This window comes from Siphateles boraxobius, unplaced genomic scaffold (assembly GCF_051911475.1).
Source record: "Siphateles boraxobius isolate OS27281-9 unplaced genomic scaffold, OSU_SipBor_1 1, whole genome shotgun sequence".
NCBI lineage: Eukaryota > Metazoa > Chordata > Actinopteri > Cypriniformes > Leuciscidae > Siphateles > Siphateles boraxobius.
Genome location: NW_027508699.1, coordinates 33,225,107 through 33,250,450, shown reverse-complemented (window position 1 = coordinate 33,250,450; position 25,344 = coordinate 33,225,107). Strand labels below are relative to the sequence as shown.

Genomic DNA, 25,344 nt, shown 5'->3' with positions numbered 1-25,344 from the left:
ATAGTAGGGCAGGTTTTCAAACTAAATGGGGGAAATGTTACTTTCCATAAAACAGACTATTTTTGGCTTTGCAAATGTAAACCTAAAATCAAATATGAAACTAAAAAAATGTAAATGATAGTGTACAAGAGTATCAAACCGTTTGTGTTAATATTACTAGGCTACATGACACTTATCCGGCATGACGTTCTGTGAAGTTCAACTTTATGGTAAGATCTACTGTTTTATATAGCTAACTATAGGTTATATTAGCCTATATATTTGTTTCATTTCTGAATATGATTTCAGCTATGATGTTGCGAAAATATGATGATTTATGATGCGTTTGGAGGCCAAAATTCACAAACATGATTCTAATTTAATAAGGTTTTTAACTGGACATTTTAAACCTAGATAAAACAAACATTTGTTATTGGACTAAAGGCGGCTGAGATTTAGCCACAAGTATGCCTTGCTTAAAACGAAATGTATGATAATGAGATAATAAACAAACTGTTTATATACCCCTCTTATGTTTCGCATAATTCCTGAAAATTTGTTATAATGGTGATTTCCTCATTGAACCCTGAGTGTTGTTACATGGCGCTCTCTACTGGCCCTGTTGTCGAACTTCACCTATAAAACACAGTCAAGAATGTTCATCTCATATGCGAGTTAAACATGATAAAATAGCGCATTTAAATCTACGTGTACAGTTCTAAGTAGCATACGTTTCTATTAGTATTTAGTACCTACCATTGATATTAGCATTATTAAAGAGAGTACAAGTATGCATGCAAACGTGACGTCACTTGCGCCACCGCTGCTAGGTTACGGTAAACTACAGACCAGTGAACCACTAAAACCATCGAATCCCAGAGAGCGTCACAAAATCAGGTAATATTAAATCGATGTCTTATTTTGAAAGAGTTTAACTTTAAAAGGGTGCCTGTAATAGATTGATACGTGTAATGTTCTAGAAGTCTTTCCAAAACTTTTGACAAAGCTTTAGACCTTATGCCATGGTATGCGCATATGCGTGTGCTGATGTTTGGTTGGACTTCCCTAACAGTAACAGTAACTAGCTGACAGGAGACGTTCTCAGAACTTTGGCATTCTCTGGCAAGGTTCAAAGTTATGAACTAAAGTTCTTCAAGCAACGTTAATAGAACGTTCGTTTAAAGTTGTCTGTAACGTCATCAAAACATTAGAACAAAAATGTTATTTATATAAATCATGGAACGTTTTTCTGAAGCATTTTAGTTGGACGTTCGATTAATGTTCTTTTAAACGTCACATAAGATACATATAAAAGCCATAGTTTAGTAAGCAGATAATATTTGGTGACCAGTTTAGTATTATATGAAATACTTCACTGTACAACATTTAAGTGTTTTCAACATTACAACATGAAATGTTTTTTTTCCAGAGTTTCAGCTTGATCTTCTCACCAGTTAGTGGGTGTGACATATAATTCCTCCAAAACTATTTTACTCCAAAAATCTTACATCTTTGTGCATAATAATTATAGAAACATTCATGGCTACATTAGTTGGGCAAATATATGGCACATTTGTATTTAAAAAAAACTAATCACCAGCTTAGTTTTGTCATCTGTAAGTGGGTTTGACATTCTGCAATTCCTCTAAAACTATTTAAATTAATTGAGGAAATGTAAGGCATATTAATATTTTTTTTAATTAATTTGTCACCCCACAGGTCCATTGACAATTAACTAGTGAAAACAAAACATTTACCCTATAATTTTTAACACACAACTTGTTAAAATGTATAAAAATGTGCATTTGATTGTGAAAATCTTGTAACTTTTCTTACCTTTAGCTAAGATGGAGATTGTGTACGTGTACACAAAAAAGCGCAGTGAGTTTGGCCGCCAGTGTAACTTTTCAGACCGTCCGGCTGAGCTGCATGTGGACATTCTGCCTGACCCTTCCCTCGCTGCAAACTTCACTGTGAGAGATCCATGTAATGTCACCATGCAGTGCGCAGAGGAAATGTCAGAGCATGAGGTGAGACCAGTGTTTAACACAGCAACAAATCCCATGAACACAAAAAGTTCATGATCCTGTTTTTTTTCCATAAAATATAATATTAGACTTACAATTTTTTCATATAGAAATTAGTTTCAATCATAGTCTGAATTAACATGAAATTCTTGTCCTGTTCAGGTGAACACAGAGCGCTTTGAATCAGAGTCACGAGGAATAAACCATGTGGAAGGAGGGTGGCCGAAAGATCTCAATCCAGAGGACGTGGAGGCGACCATCCGCTACAGGAAGAAAGTGGAGAAGGATGAACACTATCAAAACACGATTATGCAGATTGCTGGTGTGAGTGCCTTACATTAACCATGAAGTATTATATTTGAGAGGAGAGATTATGTGCTGGGCTTATATTTAAACCTGTATTGTGAGCTTCCTCTCAGAAGAAGACATGTTTTTGACTTCTTTATTAAAAGAGTTTTCACTTTTGCCCGTTCCAGCTCATGGAACACTGTAGCAAGCAGAACAACGCCACTGACATCTACCAGGACTTTTTTGATGATGAGGTTGATGAAGAAGTGGTGGAGGAATCCGAGGAAGAGCCATCAGCGAAGACAATCAATGTCTTCAGGTGAGCACACAGTGATAAGAGCAATATCACTTGCACAAGTTTTGTGAATGAATAAAACATTTTCTCTTTTCAACAGATTTTTAGGCCTTTTTGGGTAAATATTGGGCTCATTTAAACATTTATATATAAATATAAATGTTTCTTAAAGGGATAGTTCACCCAGAAACAAAAATCCTGTCATTAATTACTCACCCTCATGTCATTCCACTTTCGTTTATCTTCAGAACACAAATGAAGATCTTTTTGATTAAATCTGAGAGCTTTCTGTCCTTCCATTGACAGCTACACAGCTACGACTTTGATGCTTAAAAAAGTTAATAAAGAGATCTTAAAAATAATCCATATGAATTGAGCGGTTTAGTCCAAATTTTCTGATGAGACACGATCGCTTTATATGATGAACAGATTGATTTTAGGCTTTTATTCACATTTAAACATTGATCAACTCATACATTAGTTGTGGTAAACAGAAGCTCAAGCATGCTTGCTTAACGTGTGAAAACCAATAAGGTTCATTCTTGTGTTAAGCAGCACGTTTCAGCTTGCACGCACGCACACACACAGACACACACACAGACACACACACACACACACACACACACACACACACACACACACACACACACACACACACACACACACACACACACACACACACACACACACACACACACACACACACACACAGACACACACACACACACACACACACACACACACACACACACACTCACACTCACACACACTCACTACTGTTCAAATGTACAAAACTTAAAAGACTTATTACTATTGAGTCATATAGTAGTTAATAATTTGGGTATCTGTGTATTTTTCTAGAGACCCAAATGAAGTGAAGCGCACAGCCACAAGTTTATCCTGGCACCCCGATGGTAACCATAAACTTGCTGTCGCCTACTCTTCCCTGGAGTTTCAGAAAGCACCTAATGACATGAGCTTCGACTCCTACATATGGGACATTGGTATGCCATAAAGAAATAGCATTTTTCTGTGATATAAATGAGTCGCCACACTTAGAAAGGAAAAACCATATTGGAAAAAGTAAATCTTTTCACCTTCAGAAAATCACAATAAACCTGAGATGACCCTGAAACCTGTATGTCCACTTGTTTGTCTGGAGTACAACCCAAAAGATTCACACATTCTTGTTGGGGGAAGCTACAATGGACAAATTGGTAGGTTATATCGCCTGAGCATCTCTTGAATTCAAACTTAATCATTTTCTATTCCAGCTAACCAAACCCTTATGAACATATTAACTCTTTCAGTGGCTTAATTAGATTGGCCTCAGTCGCTCTGGGCATTTTTAGTTCTCAATAAATGATGGTTAATGGAAAAAAAGTACCTTTGACCTTGTCTGAATAGTGTTTGATAGACGTGTCTCTTTTGTAAAGTCTAATCGCTGAACTAATTGCCTTTGGCATTGAATGCATAGTTGAAATTAGTATGCACTTTGGAATGGCATCATTGTGTAATTTTACACAAAGCTCCTTGTTTGCTTTTGTGAAATTATGCATGACCACCGTGTTGTTTACCCCGTTACCAGCGTACTGGGACACACGCAAAGGCAGCCAGCCAGTAGAGATGTCCACCATCGAACACAGCCATAGAGATCCTGTCTACAAAGTCATCTGGCTGCAGTCAAAGACAGGCATGGACATCTTCTCAGCTTCTACAGATGGTCAGGTCTGAGTGCAATGACACATACGTCCAAAAATAAAGAAATATACCTCACAATATTTCATTGAGACTTGCATTGCAGTCCACTGAGATAACATATACTCATGCATCTGACGTCAGGTGCTGTGGTGGGACATTCGTAAGCTGAGTGAGCCCACTGAGAGCCTCGTGCTGGACCCCAGTAAGAAATGGAACCTTGATAATGCCCTTGGTGCAATCTCACTGGAGTTTGAGACCACTATGGTAAGACCAGTTCTTATTTTTTGGCCCAGTGCAAAAAGTAACCTTGTGGAAACAGATGTTATTTATCATCCTTTGTTTTTGATTCCACAAGCCTACTAAGTTCATGGTGGGCACAGAGCAGGGTCTTGTGGTTTCGTGCAATCGCAAAGCAAAAACCCCAGCTGAGAAGATTGTATGCACATACAGCGGACACCATGGCCCCATTTACGCCCTGCAGAGGAACCCGTTTTTTCCTAAGAACTTCCTGACCGTGGCTGACTGGACCGCGCGCATCTGGTCAGAGGACATCAAGGAGTCCTCCATTATGTGGACCAAGTAACTTATGTTTCGTTGTTCAAATACAGCATTACAAAAGTAATTATCTGTAAAATTTTGGGGAAAATATCAGTTTTATGTACACTACCAGTCAAAAGTTTGGGGTCAGTAGACTTTTTTTTTTTTAAAGAAGTATTTCTCTTTAGCTACAACACATTCAATTGATCAAATTGTTCTTTTGAACTCTCTATTCGGCAAAGAATTCTGAAAAAAAAATAATAATTATAATATCACAGTTACCACAAAAATATTAAGCAGCAGCACGACTGTTTTCAACATTGAAAATTATAAGAAATGTTTCTTGAGCATCAAATCAGCATTTTAGAGTAATTTCTGAAGGGTCATGTGACTGAAGACTGGAGTAATGATGCTGAAAATTCAGCTTTGACATCAAAGGAATTAAAAAAATATTTAAATTAGAAAACCTAATATTTTTTTAATTTAAAAAATATTTAAATTACAATTTTAAATTGTAAGATTATTTCACAATATTATTGTTTTTCAGTGTTATTTCATTGTCATTGAGATACTGGTATAGTTTTTATTATTTTTTTGTTTTATTAGATTTTAAGTTTATATTTTTCATTTCCATTTCAGTTTAAGTTTTAAGTATTTAGTACTCAGTCATTTTTTTAGTCAGTTCTTTTTTATTTTATATATATATATATATATATATATATATATATATATATATATATATACAATTTTTTTTTTTCAGTTAACATCTTATGGTTTTAGTTTTAGTTATAGTAATAACCCTGTTGTTTTTACTGTAATTTTATCAAATAAATGCCGCCTTGGTGAGATTTCTTTCAAATACATAAAAAAAAAATAATAATCTTGCTGACCCCAAATTATTAGTGTAGATGTTTGGTAAAACTTACACAGGTGCCAGTATTTCTAATTTATTATTTCTCCAGGTATCACATGGCCCATCTGTTAGATGGCTGTTGGAGTCCAGTCAGACCCTCAGTCTTCTTTACAGTAAAGATGGACGGCACCCTGGACGTGTGGGACATCTTGTTTAAACAGAACGACCCCACTCTCAGCCTCAAAGTTGGTGCTTAATGTCTCCTCCTTAATTTAAGCCCTCTAAATCAAGGAGCTTCTCAATAATTAAAGGCAAGGTAGTAGATAAAACATTCTTCATTAATGGTGAGGCAATACCAACAGTTTCTCAGAAGCCAGTGAAGAGTCTAGGGAGATGGTACGATGGGGATCTATAGGACACAGTTCGAGTGGGAGAAGTTAGACGACAAGCAGTGGAAGGGTTGAAGAGCATAAACACCTGTGCTCTACCAGGCTACTGAAACTCTGGTGCTTTCAGTTTGGTCTACTGCCAAGGTTGCTGTGGCCACTGACTGTGTACGAGGTTTCTTTGACAACAGTGGATAAGCTGGAAGTGTTAATAATTTCATACATCAGGAAATGGTTGGGAGTTCCACGCTGCCTCAGCAGAGTGGGACTTTATAGTAAAGGAGTATTGCAGCTGCCAGTCTCTGCTTTAACCGAGGAGTTTAAGTGTGCCAAGGTCACACTGGAAATGACTAAGGGAGGCAGCCCCTGTGGTAAAAACTGGTAGAAAGTGGTCAGCAAAGAAATCTGTAGTAGAGGCAAAGGCTGACCTTCAAATTGGGGATATCGTGGGACAGGTACAGCATGGAAGAGGGGGTTTTGGGTAGGGGTGGCACGATCCGCCTTTTTTGCCTCCGATACCGATCCGATCCAATACTAAAATAATAATTAAAAAAACAGTGCCAAATTACCTAATAAACTGTATCTGTATAACTCACTGTGGGGAAGAGACTGTGATTATTCTTTTGTTAAAGGCATCAAAGCTTGACTTAAACATTATTTTCCTTACTTTGTAAAACAATACAGACAAAATATATACTATATAATTAAAAGACATTTATTTTTAAGTGCAACTTTTTAATGAAGCAGCAACATATGATAGATTGGACAGAACAACTAAGGCTATCAAACTGCCATTGCGCAAAAGTATTGTAATATGAAAGGTTCCAATTCAGAGCAGCACGAAACCTTATGCGCATCCCGTGCGCAGAATGATGCGCTCGAAGCAACATGGAGTCACGGCGCGCAGCGCTTCGCATTGAAAAGTTCAAAGCACAGAAGTAAGATATACATATTTATTTATTCATTAGTTTGAGCCTTTTAACAGTTTTAAATTTCAGTTAATGTGCGCGTTAAGAGCAATTATATCGCTCTCTACTGTGCTGTGATCACTGATCAGTTGTGTTGTGATCTAACAGACACCCGGTAGAAAGTAACATGTGAAACTCCAGCACGTTAAAGTCCTTTTCTGCAAACCATAGACCTTTATCTACAGATCTACATTATAATAATAGGAACATTGACTCATCTTGGAGAGAGTCAATTTAGGTGAAGGTTAATTTAACGATTTAAATCTGTACCTCACATTAAACTATATGTAATGGCTTCAGAAAACTGGGAATATAATACACGAAAACATTATAGTGCTTTATGTTTTTGTGCCTTTTGTGTTGTAGAACAACAACATTCGTAGGCTACAATATCAGATCGGATTTGGATGGTCTCCTCTGGCGATATCCGATCCGGCAAATATTGGTAGTATCGGAGCAATACCGATACTGAGTATCGGATCGGCGCACCCCTAGTTTTGGGCTGAGTTTAGCTCCTCCTAAATGGCACAAGGCAGGCCCAGCTCAAAGGAGGAAGCTGGTAGTCAACGAGGTGCGAAAGCAGGAGGAGAGGATGAGATGTATAAAGGCCATTTCCCAGGCCAAGCAGGGAGAGTGGATGAGATGGGAGAGTGTGGAACTACGCAAAATGGGCTGGCAAGACCTTTGGTCAATGGAAGAGAGTAGGATCAGTTTCCTTATTAGGTCAACATATGCTGTTCTCCCATCACCGCAGAACCTAAACCTCTGGGTAGGAGAGGATCCCTCTTGCCCTTTGTGTTCATCACCTGCCACATTAAGGCACATTTTGACAGGATGTAAGGTGGCTCTTAGCCAGGGTCGGTTTACTTGGCGCCATGACCAAGTATCGCGATGTTTGGCTTTAGCATTGGAAGGCAAGCGTAGTATGACCAATAAGTTGCCGCCTGTTCTAGCAAAACATTACATGCAGAAGACAATATTCCTCCGCCCACCAAGAAAAGGTGCTAACACCAATTCTCGCCCAGGACAACTGGAAGCTGCTAGGGACTGGAAGATGCTGGCTGATCTTGATCAACGGCTTATTTTTCCACCTGAGATTGCCACCACTAACCTACGATCAGATATTGTTTTGTAGTCTGGAACAGCTCGCATTGTTCAACTGATAGAGTTAACAGTGCCATGGGAGGATGCGGTAGATGAGGCATACGAGAGGAAGAAACTGCGGTATGCTCATCTGGCCACTGAAGCAGAACAGCGAGGATGGAGAGTCCAGGTTTATCCAGTGGAAGTGGGTTGTCGAGGTTTTGTGGCACACTCTACAACCCAGTTCCTTAGAGACGTCGGATTCAGTGGCCAAGAGTTGCGTCGCACAGTAAAGAACTTATCTGAAGCAGCAGAAAGGAGCAGCAACTGGCTGTGGTTGAGACGGAAAGATTCTAGCTGGCTGTGTACAGGCCGCCATGCTACGGTTTCGTAGATTTCTTGAAAACTCGAAGAGTCTGTTGGTTTATTTGTATAGGTTGTATAGTATTTACAGTCATTACGTTCCTGTGTATATTGCGTGAATGACGGGTGGTTGGACAGATATTGTGTTTTGCGGTAGGTGGTATGCCATACGGAACCGTTGCCACTGAAACTGCATATTAACGCACCAGTGGGGCTCGACAGCCTTAGTCAAACGGGTTGGCGCGTATGGTTGGGTTGCGGAGAGATTGTGAGATTGTGGTTAGGTCTCAGCAGCAAGAGGGAAGTAGAGGTCAGTAAGCTGGGCTGAGTTGAGTGGGGGACGGAGGGGGGTGACTCTGGGACGCCAGAGTCACTGTCGAGCCCTCTTGAGGTGTCGTGGGCTAGTCGACGAAACACTGAGGACGGAAGGTGCCCACTTGAAGACTCTAGAGATGTTCCCTACTCCGCTCAATCCAGAGGGTTGTTATGGGGGGACCGCACTGTGGTTGCAGCCGTTGTGTGTGCTGACGCGCAATACACTGCAGTTCTTAACACCAGACAGAAGGAGATTCACGTCACCAGATGGAAAGAAGCGTAAATGGATGGAGAAGCATAGGTTACTGTAAAGCTACGTCTTAGTTGGTGATTATCTTGGCGAAAGCCGAGTACAAATCAGCATGACGTTTTAACACCTACTCTCGTGTAATGGAAATCACCTTGTACTGAAACCATCTCACAGATCAATATTTCAGTGTTATCTGTTTGAGGAAATATTCCCAAACTGTGTGTGTTTTTTTCTCTCTCACAGGTTTGTGATGAAGCCCTGTACAGCATCCGGGTGCAAGATAACGGCCGTTACTTGGGCTGTGGCTCTCAGCTGGGAACCACCACACTGCTGGAGATTTCATCAGGCCTGTGCACACTGCAGAAGAACGAGAAAGCCCTGGTCTCAGAGGTGAGACACAAACACACCTGAACACGTGGCGACGGTAAGGCTTGTTCATGTTTTTGAACGAAGTCTCTTATGCTTACAAAGGCTGCATTCATTTCATAAAAAATACTGTAAAGTAATGTTGTAATATTGTCTATATTAAAAGGTAATTTATTTAAGTGATGGCAAAGCATCATTACTTCAGTCTTCAGTGTCACATGATTCTTCAGAAATCATTCTTATATGAAGAAACATTTCTTATTATTATCAAAACAGTTGCTTGATTAACCCGTGACACATTCATTTAGATTCTTTGATGAAGAGAAAGTTCTTAAGAACAATATTTATTTGAAATAGAAGTCTTGGTAACACTTTACAATAAGGTTCCATTTGTTAACATTAGATAATGTATTAACCAACATGAACTAACCATGAGCAATATATTCTTATAGCATTTATTAACCTTTGTTAATGTTAGTTAATAAAAATGTTCATGTTCATCTTAGTTCACAGTGCATTAACTATAGATGGACTTTCAATCCTAAAATGTATTAGTAAATGTTGACGTTAATCTATCTATCTATCTATCTATCTATCTATCTATCTATCTATCTATCTATCTATCTATCTATCTATCTATCTATCTATCTATCTATCTATCTATCTATCTATCTATCTATCTATCTATCTATCTGTATTATATTTATTGTAGTTTAAAAGTTTAAAGCTATTAAAATCTGGGTAATACTTGTTTTGCAGTGTCCTTGTTACATGTATTTACCATAGTAATAATAGTAAATTATGCATAATTACATGCAACTAACCCTCAACCAAATCCTAATCCTACCCTAACCCTATAGTAAGTACATGTTGTTAATTAATATTACTCAGTACTTAAATGTATTATTACATTGTAACAATGACACCTTCAAATAAAGTGTAACCAAAATATGTAATATAAAACAACTAGAATGATTGCTATTTTTTAAAGCATTTTCAATAATTATCCTAGGGGAAAGACAAAATTGGTGTAAAAATAATTTTGTATGTACTGTACATCCATCGGTCATAGACTGGACTTGTGAGGTGTATTTCCCCTTGATTTCTGCAGATGTTTGAACGCGAGACCAAGCGGGAGAAGATTCTGGAAGCTCGGCACAGAGAGATGCGTCTGAAGGAACGCAGCCGCTCCGAACAGAGCCGAGAGGACGAGACCAAAGAGGCAGATGGAGAGGAGAGCACTGAGGAGCTGGTGGCCCGTGCAGAGACAGAGTTCTTCCACATTTTGGAAGCCGAGAAGACGAAAGAGAGGAATGAGGAGAGAGAAAGACATATGGTCAAGGATGTTCTGCTTCTAACATGTTTATGATTTTGTTTATGTTTTTGAGCTGACGTCTGAAAGCTTTAATTGAGGTTTTTAAACACACATCTGTGTATTTTTGATGGGTGCGTCAAATGTGTGTGGTTCAGAATAGCCTTTCAAATGAAATTCCCCCCCTTTGTGGAGCCTAAACAAATTGTACCCCATGTTTGGACTGTTGCTCCAATAAGATAAGGGTCCTGAACGCTATATATAACCCTGTTAGCTGGGGTGAAAACGCTCTATTGTGAAAGACAAAGAAAGAAAAATCAATAAAGTCTACTTTGTCTGTACCCAGAATGCTTTATGCTCCTCCGTGATTGGTGAGGAGGCATTTGAGCTTGTGCGACCATCAGAAGTGTATTGCTATAGGCCCATCTACTCAAAGGCTCATGTGATTAATGGTTTTGGCCTTTTCAAGGACCTAAGTTATTTGAAAATAAAGAGGGGTTTATAATTAGGTTTGTTTTTAGTGTCTCATGCGATTTCTATAGGAAATTAATTAGACAAAAAAGAGGTTTGTCTGGTCTCATAGTTTCTGATCTGTCCTTTCTAAGATTATTTGTTTTTCATTTCCTGCAGGAGAAAGGCGTGTGTGAAGAGAAAGATTTCCAGGAGGAGCATGACACGAATGGAGTCGCTTCATTTACAAGAGAAATCTCTCTGTAGACTGTGAACACATGCATCAACTGCTTAGACTAGTCTCATAAGATAGTCATCTATTTTTTTTCTTCATACATTTTTCAAGCCAGTCATATAAAGAGGTAGATTGGTTTGATTTTAATCTGAAAAGTAAGACTGATTAGCCCAAACTGATTACCTGTTGGTCAGACTAGTTCTTTAGTCTTAACTTAGCGGCTAGGTTTATGCAACTGGGTCCACGGGTCTAACACTGAAACGATGTTCATAATCCTCTTTACTTCCATAATGTGATGTATTTCAATGGATATTCAATGAGGAAAAAATATAATATCATAGAATTTATTTATCATGAATTGACTGGATTATGTAAAGTGGGCGTTACATACCAGAATGGAGTCAGGTGGTCGGAATGGAGGTTTGAAAAGTGTAAATTTTGAATAAATTTGATGAATTGTTCAGGGACTATGCTTTGAAATGATATGTATTGTGAAAAGTGCTATACAAACAAACATGACAACTTGCAGGTATGTGCATTAAGAAAGTAAATTTAGGTTTCATGTTTACTATAAGGAATAAATGCAGCTGACTGTTCTTATGTTATATCATAAAGTGTCTAATTAAATACATTGTGTTGGATAATTAAATTGTTTTAAAATTTGCATGATTGTTGCAATTAGTCCAACACTTGTCAGTGTTGTTTCTGTTTTTCCACTCATGTTGTATATTCTTAAAACAGCACCAGATTATGATGAAGAGCTGTAAAACTGTTATAATAACTACATAATTTTTGTAATAAAATATATACAATTTCCATAATTTCTGTCACTACCTTGAGTGTATCTCTTCTATTATGAACAATATTTCCAATTCTGAAATAATAATAATAATAATAATATTTATTATTGTTATTAGTATTAGTATCATTAGTTTTATTTGTACAATTTGTAATTTATGGAGAATTAAGAAAAAATAAATGGATGTCAGGGTCATACAAACGTTCTGGGTTATGATAAAACTAAGTCTTAGTAAAAGGCTGATATTCTAGAATTATATATAACGTAAAAAACAAACCTTAAAATTAGTTAACTGTGTTGTAATTATTTCTTTAAAAAATTTCCTTAAAGAACCTAAAAATCAAATTATATAAAGTATCTAACTCCCAAAACAATGTTTGTTTATATTAACATATAATATTATTATTTATATATTATTGTTATTATTAATAACTATATATATATATATATATATATAATTTATTAATGAATACTTCTTTAATTTATCGAATTAAAGCAACGCCAAGGAACTTTTCCTCTGCGGTCGCCCTACAGGTTGGAAGCGGAATTGTCCATTACCGCTGTCGTAAATAATTTAGCCTACCGCAACCTACTGTCGCACGCGCACGCTCGCTGTCTATCCAGCACCGGCTTTGGAATCAACAATGGCCACAGACAAGGTCGAGTATGATGCATGATTTTATGAAAGACATCACAAACGAAGAAAAACTATGTATGCCGTAAAGCAGTCGAATTTTGTAGTTCTTTTTGTGCTCCGGTTACTACCCGAAACCCGAAGTTACATAGTGCCAGTAAAAGCGATTCAGACACTGTCAGGCTATGGCAGACGTGTCATTTAACCTATTGTAAGTCGATGTATCATCACAAGGGTCTTGGAAATATATTATGAAGGTTGAAAAACTACATAGTGTAACTTTAAAAAGTTTAAAATTTGACATAAAACGACAGTAGGCCTATTTCCAGGAATGAAGCTGCAGTTCAAGGTCTGACCAGAAGGTTTCGCTGCTGCCTCAGAGTCGGAGAATTCCTGCCCACCTGAGTGAAGCATCAGCCGCGGTGGACGACGAGCGAGTGCGCACTGCACTAATGCTCATCTCATCTCTAGGGACATCACAAACACAACACACACACGCTCACTCACTGGTTTACTTTGGGTGGAGAGACACACATCCTGCTCAGACATGGACCTGACGGACTCCACGGCCCGTGTTTGATATACTCGTCGAGAGAGAGAAGCGCAGGTGAATTGTTAGATGAACCATGACCCCGTGGCGTCTGTTGTGCTCTCTTCACGCGACGCGCATGTTTTAGTTTACACATAACGTCCCGCAAAACATTACGATGAAGGACACTGCGGAATCAAAGGATCAGCAGCTGACAGTAAGTCCACTGACTTATTATTTCCCTGCACTTCTGTCTAGTAACGTTAGAGTTTGTAAACTGTGTTCCAAAAATGTGTAGGCTACAGTATGTAACGTTATGTAGATTATCCCGTATAGAGTCTTTATTTACTGTACATATGTGGTCGTATGTGCTTAACTGTTGTTTTATACTTTTTTCAACCTATAATAATAATAATGTGTATATTAGTATGTACTGCATGTAGGACATAGTATCTGCATTCTGATACACTTGTGTAGTTTGCGTGTGTGTGTGTGTGTTTATTATGAAATATAGCTTAAATTGTATTTGTATGTTTTATCATTACAGTTTGTAGACTGTGCAGAAAGTTATTGTATACAGTAACGTTACAGGTAAAAAGTTTGGAAAGAAGTCTCTTATGCTCATCAAGTCTGCATTAATTTGATCAAAAATACAGAAAATAAACTAATATGGTTAAATATTATTACAATTTAAAATAATGGTTTTCTTTTTTAATATACTTTAAAATATAATTTATATCTGTGATACAGAGCTGAATTTTCATCACTCATTAATCCAGTCTTGGAAACAGTTGTGCTGCTTAATATTTTTTTGAAACATTTTTTTAGGATTCATTGATGAATAAAAAGTTAAAAAGAACAGCATTTATTCAAAATATAAATCTTTTCTAACAATACAAATCTTTATTATTCTTTTTTTGTCAATTTAACACAACCTTGCTGAATAAAAGTATTAATTTATTTCAAAAAAAGAAAGAAAAAAAAATACTGACCCCAAACTTTTGAACGGTAGTGTATATTGTTACAAAAGATTTCTATTTTAAACAAATGCTGTTCTTTTTAACTTTTTATTCATCATAGAATCCTGAAAAATGTACTGTATCACAGGTTATAGAAAAAATATTAAGCAGCACAACTGCTTAATATTGGATTATATCGTTTTTTTTTTACCTTATATTGAGAGACTATATAAAGTATTTCTTTTTTTTTTTAAATATTTATTTATTTATTACACCACATGACCATTTACAATGATCTACTGGGGCAAAAAGGTGATTTAAAATGATGACAGACTTAATAGACATGATGACCAGTTAACTCATGCATTTTAACCTAATGTCTTGATGTTGTTAAAAAAGAGTTCATGCATGCATTATGCATTAATTATGCATATGTGCATATACTTTCATAGCTCATGCAAATGTGTAGTATAGACATAGGCCTACATTATTTAATACACACAAATGTATATAGAAACAAACTAGTGACTATAGAATTGAATAAAATCTACATTTCATTCGCTGACAGCCTGTCCACTTAAAACCCCAGCACAGATTTCAAGTCTGACAGTCTACACTTGTTATATTTAGATTCTCTGAGAGCTTAATACCTGTTTTCTAGTGACCGCCCCCCTTCTCAATAATTCACATTGCAGTTTAAGTTCCCTTTCTCTTCTTCCACTGTAAGACATCATTTCAGTGCTTTAAGAAATGTAGATGTGGGACAGTTATGCACATTTAGTCCAGATTCTCTATTATAAAATCAATAATAATGGAAAACAGCTACTGCTGCTCTGTAAATCTGTGGTCTTTATTTAGGTGGAGAAATTTGCTGTGACTTTATGCAAGCATGCGCTGAGAGCAACATAACAGAACAGGTTTAGCCGCATCCCGTAAAGCATATTAAATCAGACAGCATTCGTTGCTCTACAGGCAAGAATAGCCTCCAGCGATATTATTCATACTGCATAATTAACTACCTAGATTGCGCTGCACCATTGCCCTTCAGTGTTTATTTCAGTTGTGAACAGATGCATTCTCCTGCTGGCCCTGCTGACTCTAGCAGAGACGTTTAAAGAGAAATGTCCTTGAAATACAAATTAATGTAATCATATCCTGCTGCTACTATCTATTATTTACCAATGATACTTAAAGATCATATTATATATAGAGTGACCATTAAGCCACATGCTGTTAAACTTGTATGAATTTCACTGCATTAGATACAAAACACTACTCAACATCTAGAAAGTGTTCTCATAGTTTTAAGTATTTTTTATGAACAGTATTTCATTTGTTTTATCATTTAAAACAACAATAATATAAAAAATAAACAAACATATAAATATGAAAAAAAAGTGAAATATTTACCTGGAAAGTGTGCTTGTGCTGTCTTTAGATTAATTTATTTTTCCTCAATGTCGTCTTCTTGTTGGATTTTGGTGTGTGTGTTTTAAATAAATGGCATTTGGTGTAATATTTGAATTAATGCAATGACATTCATACATTTTAAGTGTAGCTTTAGGGTTAAAATACTTTTCTGAGGCCAGAGCATTACCTTTATTTCTTATTTTCCAGGTGGCCCTGCGGATTCGGCCATTGAGTGATGCTGAACTGGAGGAAGGAGCCACTATTATAGCCCACAAAGTGGACGACCAGGTAAATCAGTTGTGTGTGTGTGTGTGTGTGTGTGGCATAAAGACAGCACTGCATGTTTCTATGCATTCTTCTCAATGAAGAACATGCATAACTGCCTCAACATTTTTGAAAAAAACAACAAAAAAAACGGTTGCCTATATGTGTATTTGTGTACCCAATCTGTATTGAGTACATTTTGTTTAATCAGTATAGATTTGCTTTCTGGTCTTTATGTGGTGGATATCTGTTGTTTTCAGTCAAGAGGCTAAACAGGTGACTCAGGCTTTTAAAATCCAGGTTCTGAAAAAAAGCATTACTTTAATTTACTTCAATAAGTCCAGCACTCACATTATTCAAAAAAATAAAATGCTTTAACTGTTATCCGGTATGCATGTTTTATAGGTCAGACACAGGCAGTCTCTTCCTGTCTAAGTGGGCGGTTCTTGGCCAGAATAAAATGTAATGAAGGGCCAAATTTGATGCTGTTTATGCTATGCAAGACTAGTGCACGATACCATACTTATATTAATACATTTGTGGATTTAAAAATATAATGTTTACATTTTATGTATATAAGAAGGGCTTAGATGGTGATGATAATGTCCAACAGAAGTCTTGTTCTAAAAGTAGACCGAGTGTGTCGATGTTATCCACAGGCTAGTTTAAGTGTCTCTAGAGCTGTAATGCACAGATGCTAACCTGCTGTTACGGGTAAATAGGCCCAGTGTTAGTGAATGAGGCGAGTACGGTCACATATTCAATCTCAAGGGTCTGAGTCACAAAGACAATTAGCCAATGCTGTGAGACCTCAGCACAACATGACATTTCATTTACAGTACCCATGTCTGCAACAGCAGGACACCCATTTAAATCTGAGCTTGGATTGATTAATTGTTATAATTATTTCTGTATTTGCTGGCTGATGTCAGACAGGGTGACATTAATTTGAGTTTTACTTAGAACAATATAAAAGTGCTACTGAAATTGATAGAGCGTGATACTAGCAATATCAAGGATTTATCCATTTGAAATATATGACTGGATCATGTGAATATATGTTGCTTAGGTTAAAATTATCTGGAAAAAGAATAAATGTCAATACTTTTAGCAGAACTTTAGAACTTTTAACAGATTTCATTAGAATTTGGCTATATCATGTTGCTGTGTTAATGATGCTCTAACAGTCAAAGAAATACACAACAGTAACACCTACAAATATTGGGATATATATTCAATTGTAACTATATGAACACATTTATGAATATGTTTTGATATTTAAATAATTCATTCAATTTCAAAATGACATTTTTTCTGCGTTCTCCACCATCTTTTATGGGATTTTTATCCACTGTGTTTGTTTCAAAATGCGTGATGGTATTGTCTTCAAAACACATTGTGTTGTTGTATTTACCTGGAGTGTAGCATGTTAGCGAGTTGTTTGTGGTTGCTAGATGCTAACTTGAAATGGTCTTCCTCTGTGGCCACTGGTTGTCATTTTGATGTTGTTGAATGTCTAAAGTTGAGGTCCATCATGGACGGTCAGCTGAGGTGGCCATGTTTACATTCAAGCATTCGGACTTAATGCAAACTGGTTGTACAATGGCTGATGGGATTAGTAGCATAGAGAGAAAGGTTTTGATGCTGTGCATTATGTTTGTGCAGTCATCCCCCTAAATAGGAAAGAGAAAACAAAATTATATACACACGCTCAAATTCGCACACGCATGTTTGCTGGTGACCAGCAAGACCAGTTCATGCTGGTCTAAGCTAATAAGTAATTATCCAAATTCGCTGACAAATCAAACTAAGCACCCTTCTTATCTGTTTGTACCCGAGACACCATATGGCAGCAACATCTACGAGTAGGCGTAGGCAGACACTCACGGAAGAGTAAGGCTTAAGAGGATGAGCTCACCGACAGGGGCTTTGGGTGGCTTAGACTGCAGACACCTGCTCTTCTGTACTTCCAACCACCTGACGGCCGTGGGATCATGCCAGCTTTGGGGCAGCATTGGTGCCAACGTGTCATTCAAAGCTAAATCTGTTGGGTGCATAATATTTTCATATGATTGCATGGCTAATACATGTGCATTGGCTTCTTTAATTTATCAAATACAAGCGCTTGATTGAATGTCGTCCGGCTTGCTTGTGCAAATCCTGTGCTAATTCTCTATTTTGAAATAGCAATAGACTTGGACAAATTGGTATTCATTAACCTCTCCACATTGGTGTGTGGGTCAGCATTAGTGTGTGGTTTAAATAATTTACCAAGACACCAACACACTCCGTTCTCCTTAAGGTAAGGTGCTTGCAATGACGTCTGTGTGTTACCAGACATACACTGTATACCGATTGGTTCGTTCGAGACTCTCATTCATACATAAACACATGATCAGGAGGCAGAACCTTGCCGTAACCTCTCCTTACCTGTTTGTCATTATACATTGATGAGACATATCAATTAGGCAACTCGGCACCTTGCCGGTCTACAGTGACTTCTTTTCAGTAGCATTACACTAGGCTTGTCACGATACCAACATTTGAGGAGTCAGTAGTACCAGTAAAATGTTGTGGTTCTTCTCGGAACCAGAGCAAAAACTGTTGAATTAGCATTATTATTAAGTCATTTGTTTCCCCGTTTTGTCTTGTCCATTGGTTTTCACTGTTAATCATCACAATTTTAGATTCAATAAAGCATTTAAATACAGTTGTCAATCCAGAAACTTTGCAGTGTAGCCTACTTAGCAGAGTGAAAATCTAAACTTGTATCCAGATTGTGAATTCGTAATAAACAGAAAGCAAGAGAAGAGCCTCCCTTTATAATCACTAAGGCTGTACCGGTATGTTTGACAACCCTACATTACCATTTTTAATTAAAAGTTGGATGTATGTTAATGTTAATCAAAGCATCCCTCTACTAAACCTCAATGCAGATAAACATTCACGACCGCCTGCGACAAGAGCCATAGCTCTCTTATAATCGCATAAGCTCATTATGAAGCAGAAGCGATTAAAGCTTCATCTTCAGCTTTATTGTTCTGCTACTTGTTATCGGTGAGATGGTTTTGTTTTTCTGTGTTTAGTCTTATGCATCACATGAGCTGTGTAATTGTTGGTTATTTTTTGACAGAATAGAAATGTTGATGTAAACTTTCTCTCAACAGTTATGTATTGATTGTAAATTAATTGTTTGATTCCATCTGAAGTGAAGTGCTGAAGTGCTATTAATATTCACTGAATTCAAGTATAAAAAATTAAAATAACAAAAGTGTTTTTTTTATTACTTGTCTTTTATTCAGTAAGGAGGATTAAAAGTGACCGTAAAGACATTTATAATGTTTATATTTCAAATACATGCTGGTCTGTTGAACTTTCTATTTAATAATGAATTGTGAAAAAAGGATCACAGGTTACACTTTCCCCAAAAATATTAAGCAACACAACATTTATAATAAGAAATGTTTCTTAAGCACCAAATTATGATTTCTGAAGGATCCTGTGACACTGAAGAATGAAGTAATGATGCTGAAAATTCAGCTTTGCATCACACAAATAAATTACTTTAAAATATATCAAAATAGAAAATAGTTATTTTAAATTGTAAAAATATTTAACAATATTCCTGTTTTTAATGTATGTTTGATCAAGCAAATTCGCCGTTGGTGATGTGCATAAGATACTTTCAAAAACATAAAAATGACTGACTCCAAACTTTTGAACAACACTGCTGTTTATGCAATATTTTGTTGTATATAAATATTCAATATGATTCTTCCTTGTGCCCATATATATATATATATATATATATATATATATATATATATATATAAAAGATTTTTTTTAGCTATATTGCACAGCCCTACTTGTCATCACTTTGAGTGTCTTAAACCTCTCAGCATTTGTCATAAATTCTGCTGTTTTGAGATGTCATGTAAAAGGTGCAGTATTGTGCATAACTGGCAGCAGGAAGTGTTGCAGGAAGTCCAAAAATCACTATGACTGTAATTACACACTCAGACAACATACTGGCAGTGAATGAGACTTGGATGTGTTGTTGGATGTGTCCCCCGTTGCTTTTAAAGGCCGTTAACTGTTCTGCTCACTAGCGTGTCTGATTTCCCCCTCAATCCCACCAACAGTGGGCTGTGCCCTGTCACCATGACAACCCACAGACAAGGTCAGGGCCATTGTTCCTTTTCCTTTACTCGCCCCCCCTTCACGAGAGAACGATAGTGCTGATGGACTTGAAGGATGTAGGGTCTTCTTAGGATGCGCTCTAACAAAAACAGCTAGTTATTCTGATCAAATGCACTTGTTACACAGGTTAATTTGTAGACTGACCATTGATAGTACAATATTTACCCATGATGCATCTCTTTTAGGTTAGCCCAGGTGGCTTGGACATTGCTCCCTCTACAAAGAAAAGGAAGAATAGACCTCAGAGTTTCCCTTTAAAGACCTTGGCGGGTAAACAAAGCCCTGCATTCATCGGAGCTCAGGTCGTACCTGATAACGTGGCGAATTCCCTCCATTGTGCACAACAAAGCCGCCGCTTTAGCCCTTCTGTATTCAGTTTCTGCCATCTTTCTCCTCCTTGTGTGTCCGTAAGGACATTCAAATTGCTCCCACCTTGAGTCCTATAATGGAAAAAGTGAATTAGCAGAAAGAACCTCCCTCATGGCGTCGCTCATGTCACCCCACCGCTCCGCACGGATCAAAGATATTCATCTCCGGTATAATTATGGTTATGTGCTTTCAAAGCGCTCACCGCTCCCTGGGTCCTTTCTCCTAATGTCCTCAAGGTTTGCACTCGACGGCCGGGCTGTTGTTTTCTTGTTTTATTTTTGGAGGAAGGATAATAACTTTAGGGCCAGTGAGGGTTGAGGGAAGAGTCTCACAAAATTGTGTCTTTACAGGCCTTCTGTTTGAATAGGCTCAGAGCTGGGCCGAGAAAGAGTTCTCCAAACAAAACCAGCCTTCAACAGACAAGATTTAGGCGCAGCGCTCCTGGGGAAAATGCCAACTGTTAGATTCAGCTCTTTTACAGGTTGACTCTCTGCATTTGTGTTTTATGGTGTACGTACCCTGGCCTGCTCTGTAAATGTCCATCACTGGAATACAGTGCCATTGGCTATATACAGGGGGCCATTACAGCCCATATAGTAGTTTTCCACTCAAAGGTTTTATTAATACTCTTATTTTTATCTATGACAAAATCTTTTTTTTATTAAGGCTCTTTCTTCATTTAAACGGTAAGAATGAAAAGTTGATTTTAAAAGTTTTATAACATCAAGTTAATTTTCTGTTAAACTGTTTTTCAGTCCAAGCTACTACTTAAAGACTTCATGAAATCGTCTGACAAGCACCGTTTTCTTGTATTCATGTATTTTGTGTGGGACATATTGGAGGTCCTGTCCCTTATTTTATTGTACGGATGTAGCAACAGATTATTTCTTCCATATTATGACACATCTTAGTGTAACGGATTATCGAAAAAGACAAAAAATGTAGGACGGGGTCTTGGATGGATGCAGATCTGAATGTGAGCTTGCAGTCGATTGTAAAAAAAGAGCGGGGTTTAAGTGTAACTGTAAGTGATAGGAGACATCTGGTATAGAGTGGTGCAGGTTTGATGTCAGAACCCGGAAGTCTAAATCGTCGCTGGTTCCTTCGAGATTTTCCTATAGAGTTTAAACATTTTTTTTATCTTTATTTATGAGTAAATTAAAGCCTGTGGTAAACATAACTTGATGAGACGTTGACATTTGGTCTACAACGTATACTGCACACACTCACACCCCAAGCTGTCTTATCTAATTAGTTATTAAACGTTTTAAAAAAATGTAAAACTGCTTCAAAATTTGTGTTTTCCCTATGGGTTTGTGTAATTTATGTTGTAGAACAAAACGCCAAAGAAAAAAAACTGCGACAAGTAGTGTGAGTTTTAGTTCATTTTTGTTACACGCACCACAAACCAGCCCAGGCCCCTTCGTGGCTATGCTACTGACGCGGGGTATTGAAATCGCTTTTCACTTTTGCTTTCAAATTCACATTTACGCGTAATCTGTGTAATAGTGTGTATGGAGGGTGGTGGTATTTGACCGCTCATTTTTCAAGATAAGGTATTTGTCAATGACGCTCAGGATCTGTTGGGTGACTCTTCAGCTCATGCTGTATGGAGCAGAGCAGACGCTTTGACAACTGAACTATATAGGTTTTAGTTCTATAAAAAAAGCAAAACAACAGTGGGGGGCAGTGCCGTGGTGGGCAAGTAATGTAATCGGTGTACTGCCGAACACCGTGTAACACCAACTACCGCAGCGAGCCTAACTAAAAGCCACAAACCTCCAATTGTTAATTCAGTGGGTTGTTAAGAACAAGTTAAAAATCTACTCTGTAAAAAAGGATATGATCAGTAACTCATGGCAACATATGTTTTTACATTACTTTAACTCATCAAAATGATTTTAATAATTTAACCAAACTTCAAGTTATAGGCTTATGATATGTACCGTAACTCGATTTCTTTAAGTCAGTTAAATATAGTTTTAGTTTAAATGACTTGTATAGCCAATTTGATTATATAAAAACATTTAAGGAAGCAACTGAACTTGAAGTTGAAGTAGGTGGATTTTTTTTTTATATATTGCTGTTTCTTGCTTCCAAGTGAATTGTAGAAAACCAAGAAGCAAATTAGCCAAGTTGTTTGTTGCCTATTTGAAATGTTGACACTCTGAAGTGTGTTTAAAATATGCCTTTGTTTACATTGTGAATTTATAAATTGACTGGGTGTGTAATGTCGCACTAATAGACTGTCTGACCTTAAATAAACTCTTCCTGACGACGTGGTGTTTCTTTAAGTGGTTTAACAAATTCTTCTCAACTCGTATATACAGACCCAGCTTATTATGGACACATCGTCTGATCTTTCTCTTGCTTTCTCCTTTACTTCCCTCTTAATCAGGTAAGGTGAGCTCTTCTTTAGGTTGAAGAGGATTGCAGTGAGTTCTCTAGCAGCATGTGAGAACTTCTCGCCATACTCTTGATTATCTCTATGCCTGATCACAACTTTGGCACGAGATTAATGGAGATTTCACGTATTCAAGCTGTTGCATGAAGACAGTGTGGCTGCAGGCTAATATACAGTAAACACAAATCAGAGTTGACTAATTGAATGTGAATTTAATTTGAAATGAGGTTACAGTGAATGTAAGGAAGATATTCATATAACAATAATTTTACTATTGCCTTGATAAAGCCTTGTTTGAAAGCTTTGAGACTCTTATGTTTGAAGGTTTGTAGCCCTAAAATACAGTTTGAATGATACAATGGATGATTGTACTTGAAATTGATTTATATATTTCAATAATTCATAAATTAACTTTTGTAGAAAAGGGTGGAAGAACACTTTCCCAGAATGCATGGCCAATTCAGTTCAAAATATTAGTCCAAACCCTTACTTGATAACTTAATTTGTCTTATATGCTGTGTACAGCTGTGTTATGTATTTTGATATGGAATCAGTGAATGATAAAAATGTGTTTTGTGAGTGTGAATGTTCTCATTGTAAATCTTCTATTCTGATGGACTGTGTCCAGTTCTCTTGCTCTTGAAATGTAGCTGTATCTGTCTTATCCCAGGGGGCACTCAATACCTGTTACACAAGCTATGGTCTGGCATAGCTTCAACTTCAACCCTACCTGAGCTCTTATTCTCTGCACTGCCAGTACTAAAGAGAAAGAGAGAGTAGGAGTAGACCACACACAGATGAGGACGTTTATTTAGTTAGACGGTGGATGATAGGCAGGAGGGTAAAGAGGAACAAATGGGAAATCGAGACAAATGTAATAAGAAATGAAGACACAAGCTGTTGGTCCTGGCAAAGATCCTAAGTGTCAGGCCCAGGACAGCGGAACCACATAAACACTGCCTCTTCTGTGAGTCTTACACAAATTTATCATCAACAACACTTCAAAACACATGGATGGATGGAATCTATAGATAGATATAGATAGCATACATACATACATGCATACATGCATACATACATACATACATACATACATACATACATACATACATGCATACATTCCATTTAAGATAACCAAGAGAGGACCCCAGTTAAAGAGGGACGTGAGAAGCTCTCATTGAGCTTCTCCATTCTCAGAAGAGCACTCAGCAGTGTTCGTCACTTCTATCTGAGATAATAAAGCTGTTTTGAAGATCTCTGTGGTCTTAGATGGCTTATTATAAGCTGTTATTTGGTATTATCTTGCACTGGTCTCAGTCCCACTCCACCTTGCTGTCCTGCATGCTCCGTCATAGTGAGGATCCTGTTTGTTTGTTTTTTCTTATCATTTGCTTCCCATAGGGAGGAAGCATGCTGTTTCTTCTGCTGATGAATGGGGTGTGTGTGAGCCTGTGCATGTGAGTGATATGTTCAAGGTCGGATATACCCTGGTTTGGGGAAGAGGTTACTGTACTTTGGTGTCCTTTCACATGTGAAAGATGATACTCAACAATAAGAGTTCTGAAAATTTGCTTCCAACTTCATTTTATATGATTTTGGACAAGTTGCTCACAAGAAGTGTTGCGTAAGGTCATACTGACCCAAGCAGACAGGACAAAACAGTGGTGATGGAGCCATTTTGTACCTGCTCAGCCAAGTACAATAACTCAACACGTTCCAGATTATACTCGATCTGAGGCCAGAGAAACTGCAGCTGGACCCTTTCAGATCAGCTCTGAAGCTTTCTTTTTGTTTTGAGTTCAAGTGAGGGTTTTTTCTCTCTCTCTCTCTCTCTCTCTCTCTCTCTCTCTCTCTCTCTCTCTCTCTCTCTCTCTCTCTCTCTCTCTCTCTCTCTCTCTCTCTCTCTCTCTCTCTCTCTCTTTATCTCTCTCTCTCTCTCTCTCTCTCTCTCTCTCTCTCTCTCTCTCTCTCTTTATCTCTCTCTCTCTCTCTCTCTCTCTCTCTCTCTCTCTCTCTCTCTCTCTCTCTCTCTCTCTCTCTCTCTCTCTCTATTCAAATATTTTATCACCAAGTAATTTTCTTGGATTGCTAATGGATTATTATCTGGTCAGTATTTGGTGATAATAATATCACTATTTAATAGGCTATATCTAGAAATTGAATTTCTTTTCTCAAAAATAACTATAACATAGAAGCAACAGCAATTTGATAAAGCACCAATGTTCTTTAATATATAGAATATAAATATATAATTATAATATGTACAGTGCTTAGCATAAGTGAACACACCCATGCTAAAGTTGACTAAAAAGAGGAATAAAAAATAATATTTTGGAAATTGATCTTAATGCCTTAATTAAAAAAATGA

The 25,344-nt window shown here is 37.3% G+C and overlaps 2 protein-coding genes across 4 annotated transcripts in view; both read left to right on the top strand.

The window, feature by feature from the left end:
• Window positions 1-70: 70 nt before the first annotated feature.
• LOC143741142 (dynein axonemal intermediate chain 2-like) lies at window positions 71-12,229 on the top strand. Of its 3 annotated transcripts, none has more exons than XM_077233536.1 (13): window positions 71-209; window positions 1,822-2,009; window positions 2,169-2,330; window positions 2,483-2,613; window positions 3,451-3,593; window positions 3,693-3,806; window positions 4,178-4,317; window positions 4,432-4,554; window positions 4,646-4,869; window positions 5,790-5,925; window positions 9,289-9,435; window positions 10,523-10,747; window positions 11,354-12,229. In XM_077233536.1, the coding sequence occupies exons 1-13, from the start codon at window positions 182-184 to the stop codon at window positions 11,438-11,440; spliced, it is 1,848 nt and encodes a 615-aa protein (XP_077089651.1). In that variant the 5' UTR covers window positions 71-181; the 3' UTR covers window positions 11,441-12,229. The 3 variants fall into 3 exon arrangements, with proteins under 3 accessions (XP_077089651.1, XP_077089668.1, XP_077089659.1); XM_077233544.1 differs by lacking the exon at window positions 71-209 and adding an exon at window positions 768-876; XM_077233553.1 differs by lacking the exon at window positions 11,354-12,229 and having other exon boundaries at window positions 9,289-9,478; window positions 10,523-10,575.
• Window positions 12,230-13,276: 1,047 nt separating this feature from the next.
• LOC143741071 (kinesin-like protein KIF19) overlaps window positions 13,277-25,344 on the top strand; it is a 45,205-nt gene continuing 33,137 nt past the window's right edge. Inside the window, exons 1-2 of the mRNA XM_077233375.1 lie at window positions 13,277-13,587; window positions 15,947-16,027. Of these exons, the coding sequence (XP_077089490.1) occupies window positions 13,549-13,587; window positions 15,947-16,027 (120 nt within the window). The 5' untranslated portion in view covers window positions 13,277-13,548. The remainder of the gene's footprint in view (window positions 13,588-15,946; window positions 16,028-25,344) is intronic.